We start from the raw sequence: 10,392 nt of genomic DNA on the forward strand, positions 1-10,392 counted from the left end.
GTCTTGAACAACTGTGTACGTTTTCTTATATTCAGTATAGTGTGCTGTATTTACGGTACCATTACACTGGCCAACAACAAAGGACCATTGGATATTACAATTTAATACATACTGATGATTTGTTTTAAATGTATTTGCATATTAAATGATTTTTTTAACTAACATATAGCATATTTTAATGATTTTATTCTTTGACATATCGAAATTGTTACACCCCCGTTTATTTCATTCACATCTTGACACAAAATCTCGGTACAGTGAAAAAGCAACGTTATTACGACAGACACTACATGAACATCAGATTTAGAATTCACATTTCGTTCTATATATTTTTATCCTGAATTAAGCCATTTTTTGTATTATGGAAGTTATTTTTGCATAGTGTAGGTAATCGTATTTTTTTCTCTCATGATTCTTTATAACTACAAGAATATCATTATTGAAAGAAACAAACCAAAGACGGTTTGATTTATCCATGCAATTTATTGATTTAGTTCAATCGTATTTACAAATTAAAAGACACATTATAACTTATACAACTAATAGTTATTAAACTTATAGCGTACACAAGTACATAAGTACCTTAACATACACGCGAGTAACGTGTCTTCAAAATCAAGTTCATAATATGAGACAAAATCATTGAAACGCGAATCAATCCATTATCTCACAATCATACATGCTGTAAACGGAATGACCACATGCCAACAATAATTCTATACATAGTATTTTTCCTTTTTAGCTAAGATCTTTGACAGGACGCCACAAAGATAAACCATACACTTCAAATATGATAAAATTGCTTGTTGTTTAACAATACATATAATATAGGTATTTCGTACGCCAATTTTAATAACTAATTTATAAAATAACTTTTTGTATGAACAACCTAATGATCCTCTTAATAGTAATTTAATTTAGTTTTAAACTACACACTAATCACACATGGCACATTGCAATAAATAAAATAACATTTATAAAGTCTGCAAAAACTAAAATACACTATAATTAGATATAAAATAGAGCGACCTAATGGCACATTGCAATAAATAAAATAACATTTATAAAGTCTGCAAAAACTAAAATACATTGTAATTAGATATAAAATAGATGTTCATGGCATGCGTTGAAGTTATTCTGTACTCAAATGATGCTTTTCTGTTTTAGTTAAGCGTTGTTTCAAGTCATCCTACATATAAGATTATAGTACCATGCTTTAAAATGACATAACAACATTAAGGCATACAAAATATGAAAACTACAATGAGGGTTTTGCATACCAAAAATATATACATTAAGGTATTACATAGTTAATATATGTTTTCGCGACATATGTTTAACAATTGTAAATCATTAAAGCATACACAAAGCATATTTGAAAACATAAAACACCATGCATTGTCCAATTATTCCTTATAACAAACATTTCTCGAGTATATTAGCACTTAATCAAAACTGCTAAAAATGTTCAATATTTATGTCAAACAAAATTGAACATAAAGAAAGCTTCATTTTTTTTCACAAACACTTATTTCTTTATGATACTTACAATCATTATACAACAATTGTTTTAGCAGCGCTTGATATTTCAATAGACGATCGCAACACATGTACGCAAAATAACAAACAAACTACAAGTTGTTTCTTAAAAAAGTAACATTTAAGAAACAGATATATAAATAACACTAGATATATTCTCATGAACAAAAAAAAACAAATAATTTTAAACGAATTTCAATTGATTTAGTTAATAATGACAAGAAAAACATGTAGCGTAATAAATGTAATATATTGGCAATAAATCATACATATGCTATAGAACGTAGAAATATGCCTTATGACTGCATACATGATGGTTGGTATTAATACCGGGAGATAATTTTAACCGTATACAATTATTTAAAGTTATAACTTAGATTTGAGATTTTAAAATTATAATGCAAATGTCGATATATTACATTGAAACATAACTTGTGATATGTGGTGTTCAAGCTTGCTGTTCCATCGTTGGATTACCTTGTTGTTTTTATATTTTGAACTTAAGTTCTTCAAATTAACCACACTTATCGGCTTTGATTACATTGTTAATGAAGTGTTCAATAGTTATATTAGTTTGAAGACAGCTTTGACCATTAAGTTTTAGATTTGATAAAGTAATATTTTTTAAACATTTCATTCGGCAATCGCATTCGATTCGATCAGGATAATAATATATTTGCTGATGAGAGGTGATAGAAAGTGCGCAAGGAATTGTCGAGAGTTTGGTAGACACAACAATTATAAACGTTAAAGCCGGATTGTGAGAAAATGCATGCTCTGCAACATATTCCAATGGATTTCCTAATAAGTAAAGATACCACAGATTTGACAATGCTCCAAGAGCCTGATTATCAATTTCATCAATGAAGTTATTTGTAAGGTAAAGGTATCGAAGATTAGGTGCTATGGATGCCAATGTCGACGGTATATGGCACAATTTGTTGTTGTCTAGGTATAGGTTTTCTAAGAACGGCATTGCAGTTAGCTCATTGGAGATATATCGTATGTTATTGTTTTGTAAGTTTAGAGATTTTGTTGCAGAAAATGCTGTGCCTAAATCGGGAAAATATTCCAATTGATTCGTGTGCAAACTTAGAGTGGAGATATTGGATAAAGGTCTATGACAAGTGCTAAACATATCGTTTCCCCGACCAGTAAAATTATTATAGTCGAGATTTAAAGTTTGTACGCTCGATAAGTCACAAAAAGCAGCAGGAAATTCCTTTAAATCTGTGTTTTGAATTACTAAAGTGTTCAAGGATTTAATCTGCGTCATGTATTGGAAATCTGACGCTGTAATTGTTTTTGCACTAAAATGATTGATTTCTAAATCTTGCAAATTGTAAAGGAAATGTAATTCCTCTGGCCATCGATTTACTTTGGTCAGCGATAATACAAGCTTTTCAAGTGTGTCACCAATACTAAAAAGGACGCTCGGATCGAATTGTATTATGGGATTAAATCCTAGGTCCAACGTACGTAAATTTGTCAAAGAAGAAATCGCCATAGGAATTGTTTTTAAGTTGTTGTATCCTAGTCTCAAATATACAATAGCAGTTTTAAGTTCTTCAAAACACATGTCTTCCATAGAAGAAAGATTATTACTGTTGAAATTTACTTCCATCGATGTTGTTGTTAGATTTCGCAAGAAACTAAATCTGCCGTTTCTAAGTGTGTTTATGGCATTATAACCAAAATCCAGTGTCCGAATGGAAATATATGTACCGGTTATATTAAATAGTGGGACATCTATCAATCCTTTTGAATAGCACGATATTATTTCGTTGTTGCATGTACAGTTGTTGCCTGTCGTACAGCTATTGTCGTCAAATAGGAATCCGGTTGTTACGCCAACGAAGAGCATCATCTGCAATAAGTGCTTATTGTTAAGACAAATAACGTCACAGTTGCCACAAAAACTTAATCCATAAACCACCTGTCTGCATTGAACAATGCTATAGTTAATAAGGATTTGTAATATATTCCTTTATTTCGTTTAGAACAATTTATAACATTCTCTCATTCCAGTCCAATTTCTTTAAACACTCATCTGGCTGTAACACGCAGTATCTTTATTTATATCAATATCAAATATTAATGCATTAAGTTTGTGTTTGTCTGTATATCAAAATAAAGTGATGCCTTTTAGTTAGCTCATTCGAAGAACCAAAGACATAAAAAGCTATGATAATGCATAAACATTGAAAGTGTATTTAGTCATATTATTTAGATTAATAGTTTCATTGAAATTTTATCCAGTCCCGAATATTTATATAATTTGTATTATAGTATATAACACGTGTTTAATATAGGCAAATTGATGTTCCAAAAAACATTATGCGGAAAGAAATTCTTGTCAACATACTTTAGTCGGTTATTTAAGGCCAATGACAAATTGCATGTGCAAATCTAGCTAGACAGACCACACTTACCATTCATACAACAATGGAGGAAACCGCTTTAGATTGGTCAATGCAAACCATTTTCTGCTTATACTTTGCAGAATAATCATAGCGTATATTTTACATGTAAACACAGCTCATAAAGATTCGCATAAAATCATATACAACGAGTGTAATAAAGATGAAACAAAAAACTACTCAGTACCAAAGTAATATGTTGAAAACAACTTAAACTTCTTATTGTTACACGCTTGAACATGGGTCATAGTAAACACGTGACATCAGCAGGTTACGATGACATGCGCCAGTCGTAACTGTTCTGAGCTGATTTACGCGACCATTTTGCGGTAACATATAACGTACTATTGAAGTTTTATTTTACACATATAATCTTACTCACGGTTCACATTGCTAAACAACACAACTTAAATAACTGTAACATAAAAGCAATACCTGAATCAGAAAGTATGTACGAATTATTGGCATCATCTTGCTAGTTTTCAGTTGCGAGGTGTGTGTGTCTTTCGGAAAAAAATGGTCCCGCTCCTCTCAAACGTCTGCTCTGGCTAACGTTCAATCGAATAATGCGAAGTTACTTCCGAACTTGTTTCTGCTTAAATAAATACCTGTCGTATATCGGACAGTCTTGTACCTCAACATGATGGGAAACAACAGACTGTCAATAATAAGATTGCTGCAATCTAAGCCTATTTAGCGATGTCGAATTAGTTCAGTCACGACGGTGTGTTCTAATATCAGCAATTATCACTTTCGCTAAATGGTATTGTGGCTGAATACTTCGACATTAAAAGGGGCCGTCCAACAGATAAAAGCGTCGTATCGACGCGAAACGATATTTTGGGAAACTACGAGGATTGCTTATATAGCTAAGAAATACATTTGTTTTAAACATGAGCGTGCATGGTCGAGTGGTCTAGGCGGGAGGCTTTTACTCCAGGAATCCAGGGGTGAGTGGTTCGAGCCCTGTTGAGGGTTACTTTGTTTCCTTTTTAGCTCGACACGAGCGTGCATGGTCGAGTGGTCTAGGCGGGAGGCTTTTTACTCCAGGAATCCAGGGGTGAGTGGTTCGAGCCCTGTTGAGGGTTACTTTTTTTCCTTTTTAGCTCGACTATTATATATGAAATATTTATAGTGGAGCTATCCTACTGACCCCGGCGTCGGCGTTTGCGTTGCCGTTGGCGTTTCCGTGAGCGAACAAATGTTACAGTTTGCGTACTACCCCAATTATTTTCAATGTCCCTTGACATATTGCTTTCATATTTTGCATACTTCTTCACCAACATGACCCCAACCTATAAACAAGAGCAGACAACTGTATCAATCATTTGACAGAATTATGACCCATTTTATACTTGGAATATGCATATTATTGATAAATCTATGTTAAAGTTTGCGTACTACCCCAAATATTTCCTGTGTCCCTAGACATATTGCTTTCATATTTTGCATACTTGTTTTCCATCATGACCCCAACCTATAAACAAGAGCAGACAACTGTATCAAGCATTTTGACAGAATTATTACCCCTTTTATACTTAGAATATGCATATTATTGATAAATCTATTTTAAGTTTGCGTACTACCCCAAATATTTCCTGTGTCCCTTGACATATTGCTTTCATATTTTGCATACTTGTTTACCAACATGACCCCAACCTATAAACAGGAACAGACAACTGTATCAAGCATTTTGACAGAATAATGGTCCCTTTTATACTTATAATATGCATATTATTGATAAATCTATGTTAAAGTTTGACAAAACAACACCTACCTGACATACCACAATGCACTCCACCCAAACCATCCCCCCCCCCCACCTCCCCCCCCCCCCCAAATTTTTTATATTTTTTTTTCTTATTTTTGAAAGATCATCTATTCAATTAACACCCACCCACATTATACCCCCCTCTCCCCCACCCCCCCCGCCCCCCAAAAAAATAAATATATTTTTTCTTATTTTTGAAATATCATCTATTAAATGATCACACACCCACACTATACCCCCCCCCCCTCTCCATGATGGCTTACGTTATACTGTCAAGCACTCGAATAGTCGAGCGCGCTGTCCTCTGACAGCTCTTGTTTAAAAATTGTATTCTTGTTTTTGTACTGGAGATTTTTAGTTCAAATGTTTACATTTATCAATATAAAGCATTTAAAGCATTTAATGACAAGCTTCAATACATGCCAAAATCTGTTGGACGGCCCCTTTAAAGGGGCCTTTTCACAGATTTTGGCATGTTTTGAAGTTTGTCATTAAATGCTTTATATTGATATATGTAAAAAAGCTCCAGTAAAAAATCAAGAATAAAATTAAAAAAAGGAAAAAAAAGAAGCCCGCCGCAGGGCTCGAACCAGTGACCCCCGGAGTCCTGGAGTAAAAACCAATTAGACCGCTCGGCCATCCTGCCAAGTATGAATTAGAGACGTATTTTATACTTCATATAAGCAATCTTCATAGTTTCACAAAATTAAACGACAACAACAGAACTCTCCAAATTATGCAATCGTTTCGCGTTGCAACGCTTTATAATTTTCAGATTTTTAAATCGTCAAAAAATGCATATAACGGCTATATTAGACCATGGTAAATGTTCAGTATTACTGTTTCCTCACAAATATCATAACTAAAACGAAAATTTGCGAATCTGAAACAACTTTTTTTATCAATTTTGTCAATTTACCAAAACGTGAAAAGATCCCCTTAAGGATTTTTTTAAACGAACCCAATACTTTAATTACATGTTTAGTTCGTTATAGCGGGTACATCTTGCTTGTGCGAAGTTTGATTAAAAGTGAGATGCGCATACAACTCTACAAATATAGCATAATTGGTTTTAAGACCGTTGTAATAATATTTATTGACAAAGTGTAAATACGTCAATTTAAAAATTAATAAAAATTGATAAAATGTGACTCACAAGTGAAGATAAGAACAAACATGTTTTGCAAATCTGTTTAAATCTGTACCCATTGGTAAGGTTTGATGATTCTAACATTACAATTAAATTTATATGGACATAAATCCATATGGTTAGTGTTATTCAATATTACTAAGTCCGTGAACTGGACTTCTGCTTTTAACTGTTCAGTACAACACTTAGATTCACGTGTAATGGCAATTAGCGTTATCACAAATAGTATGCCACACGTTTAGAACTTCCGATCGCGTCACTTTACTGTAACCCCAAAGTTAATGATAGTTTGATTTAATATGTGTTGGTATTTATCTTGTTATAACAGTCTGTAAACTGCCCATCACTTGTTCGACCTTCTATAGCATTCGATATATAGCCATCACGTTCTGAATTCCAGTTCTATATTTGCAGAAAAGAAGACTTAACTCGAGATAACTTATCTACTATTTCATTGGTTTTTCCAGTGTGCCTGAAATTATAACTTTAAAATAAGCAAGTGAGATCCACGACGTAATTACGTTTTATTGACCGTTGCGGGTATTGTCATTTAGATTTTAACTCATCACAAGCTCTTGTAGAAGGATATATTTCTATTCATTGATAAAACAATGCAACGTACTATTCTGAGAGTCAAAACAAACGTGCACTAAGTCTTTAAATGTATGAATAGTTAAAGGAGCGCACGATCTAAGACTGTAATTTGAGTTCAATTTGATCAGTAGATTTCTGAAGGTTTACGATAAACTATGTCCTGCATATGTCTCTGGAGATTCATTTGTATAATTAAGTATGTTCATACCGATACAAAAGAATATATATCTTGAGTAATATGTTGGCAAACAACTGTAAAACATATGTTAACAAATTAAGACCATTCGATTTTATAAAATTTTAGTCAAAAATGCATTGGTATATCAAAATTGCTTTCACTTTGGTGAGTGATATGTACGTGTTTAATGTGATGTTGTCGTTTGTACAACCACAGTTTTAAGTAACATATTTTATGGAATCTATTAAATACATAATTATTCATCATTTAAAACCCACTCTTAGCCATCTGGTCGTTTTTTTTACTGTCATAATTTAGATCTAAATGATCTAAACATTAACACATATATATTTAATATTGATTAATTACACGACGTTTTAATAACAATTGATATAGCATACAATATAAAACATCAAGAAAGATAGAAAAAAGATTCCGTCAATACAAACATGTAAGATAATTTAAAACATCAAATCTAACCGCGCGGTTCTTATTAAAAGCAACTTATTAATCGTAAGCACATTAATAAAAAAGTCAAAGTAATGTGGTAAAAAGTAATACCACTTTTATAAGATATAATTAGGTTTTTTTTCAACCAAATAGAACATAACCATTCAAATAAAGCAGTTACGCTTATACCGCATGTGATTCTTAACACGAAGCGAACATGACATGTGTTACATGTCAAATAAATTAATGATATATTTATAATATACTGCAAATATTGCGCTGCTTGTGTTTTGATAAAAAAAAAATATAAAAAATGAGTGAACGTTGAAATCATCCTCCATAACATCACAAATCTGTCACAAAACTATGATAACGTTGGTTAAACGTTTTCCTTATGGTTTATTAGTTGCGAACCACTAATGTTACTGCCATAAAATTCAAGTCGGTCTGCTCTTAACTACGCTAAGAACGATAACCACCGCATCTGCCTGTTCACGCTGTAGCCTATTTTTACTTCACCACTGGTACACTGCAGACAATGAGTGTGTGTATTCAATCAATGGTGTTTAACAGCTTGTGCGATGACATTGGCCAGTTTGTCATTGAAATGTGTACATATTGGCTGCGTTCAGGGAAAACGGAGCTTCATGCATGTCAAATAAGTGGTGTCCTGTGCACACTGATTAGCATGTGCAGTGCGTACAAGCTAATCAAGGACGACACTTTCTGATTTTATGGTGTTTTCCGTTTAAAGAGAGTCTCTGGTACTGGGATGACAATTAATGCATATATATTAAGCCCTGTTTCCCAAAATGAAGCTTAAATTATGTTTTGTATTAATGATTTGAAAAAAGAAGATAAATTGATAATAACTGTAAAGAAACTGCGCTGATTAGGCAAATTAACACACTCACTTTTAAATAAAATAAACAACCAATGAGTTCGAAAGTTTTACCTCTAGTAAACATCTAAAAGGGACCTTTTCACAATTTGTCATTAAATGTTTAATATTGATACATGTAAACATTGGATCTTAAAAATTCCATTAAAAAAGACAAGAATAAAATTAAAGAATAAAAAAAGTTACCCTAAACTGGGCTCGAACAACTGACCCCTGGAATAAAAGTCTATCGTTGAGACCACTCGGCCATCCGTGCTCATACAATTATAGATGTATTTTATACTTTATATAAGAAATCCTCGTAGTGTTAAAAAATATAACGACAGCAACAGAACTCTCCAAATTATTAAATCGTTTAATTTTGTCATTTTACCAAAATGTGAAAAAGGTCCCTTTAATGTCTTCAGACTTGCAAATTGAATGAGTACAATACACTATCAGATCTTACATCATGAATAACTTAAAGGTTTAGTGGTTGCCTTTAAGCCTGGGGCCAGTAGATTTAAGCCCAGGAAACTCAATTTCAAAAGTTGGTTACAGTTGGGCTAAAAGGCAGGGGGGCAACTAGATTATTCAAAGCTTTGAACAACTAAATCCAATTAAACATAGAATACAAATTGGCGACTGTGGTTCAATTAGGCCTAGGAAATGATTCAATTCCGACTCACAACAAGACATGATGCATTTAAAGTCTGTAATGTCGGCAAAATTGTTGCTCAATAATTAAAAGAAAATAACTAAAATATTAGATACACATAACACAACATGATTCTAGGCTTGTTATTCTCTAGCAAGGCAACTAAAATTCTACAGATGGTTGCCAGTGCAGCAATTAATTGCGAAAAAAGAGACATAATTATTGTTGTTATATGGTCTAAGAAAGCTCTATAACATAAATATGAGGATAAACAGTGGACCCACATCTTGACCTGTGCTTTAAGAAACAATCTTTATAAATTTGAATGGGTTGTGTTCATTTCAAACTTGGAATATAAAAAGCTATAACATAATTTTGAAAACTGATTTGCGTCTAAGATTATGCAATAGCGAACAAAATCAGTGCATTCAGCGCTTTGATAATTAAATGTGTTCAGTCTTATATGAAAATCGAAATAATACAAGCACAGCCGTTTTTTGTTCTTGTTAAAACAAAATCCAGCATTATTTACTGGTTATAACGTACCTCACTTGTATCAGGCATGCAGCCAAGTTAAGGTATAAGTGTTTATCTATCATTCGGCGCATGTGTTCACCATAAATTCTTAAACAAAAGTGCCTTACTTTTATATTGAGTGCATGGCCATTTTATACTGATTGTATACAAATAGCTGACTAAATAGAGATTTATACCAAGAAAAAAGTAGTTGATTGACTTTCTCTTATGGAAAC

At 32.7% G+C, this 10,392-nt stretch overlaps 1 protein-coding gene across 1 annotated transcript; it reads right to left on the reverse strand.

Annotated features, from left to right (window-relative positions):
- Positions 1-463: 463 nt before the first annotated feature.
- On the reverse strand, positions 464-5,333 carry LOC127862550 (leucine-rich repeats and immunoglobulin-like domains protein 1). The gene is made up of 2 exons (XM_052401718.1): positions 4,395-5,333; positions 464-3,406 (listed from the first exon to the last, which is right to left on the reverse strand). The coding sequence occupies exons 1-2, from the start codon at positions 4,428-4,430 to the stop codon at positions 2,054-2,056; spliced, it is 1,389 nt and encodes a 462-aa protein (XP_052257678.1). The 5' UTR covers positions 4,431-5,333; the 3' UTR covers positions 464-2,053.
- Positions 5,334-10,392: the final 5,059 nt, after the last annotated feature.

Source organism: Dreissena polymorpha, chromosome 16 (genome assembly GCF_020536995.1).
Source record: "Dreissena polymorpha isolate Duluth1 chromosome 16, UMN_Dpol_1.0, whole genome shotgun sequence".
Taxonomy (NCBI): Eukaryota; Metazoa; Mollusca; class Bivalvia; order Myida; family Dreissenidae; genus Dreissena; species Dreissena polymorpha.

Excerpts from the sequence above, each read along its gene's own strand:
- LOC127862550 (XM_052401718.1), bottom strand. The coding sequence starts at position 4,430 with ATGATGCCAATAATTCGTACATACTTTCTGATTCAG. Across the intron at positions 3,407-4,394 it reads GTACATACTTTCTGATTCAG|ATGATGCTCTTCGTTGGCGT; the intron begins GTATTGCTTTTA and ends CACTTATTGCAG.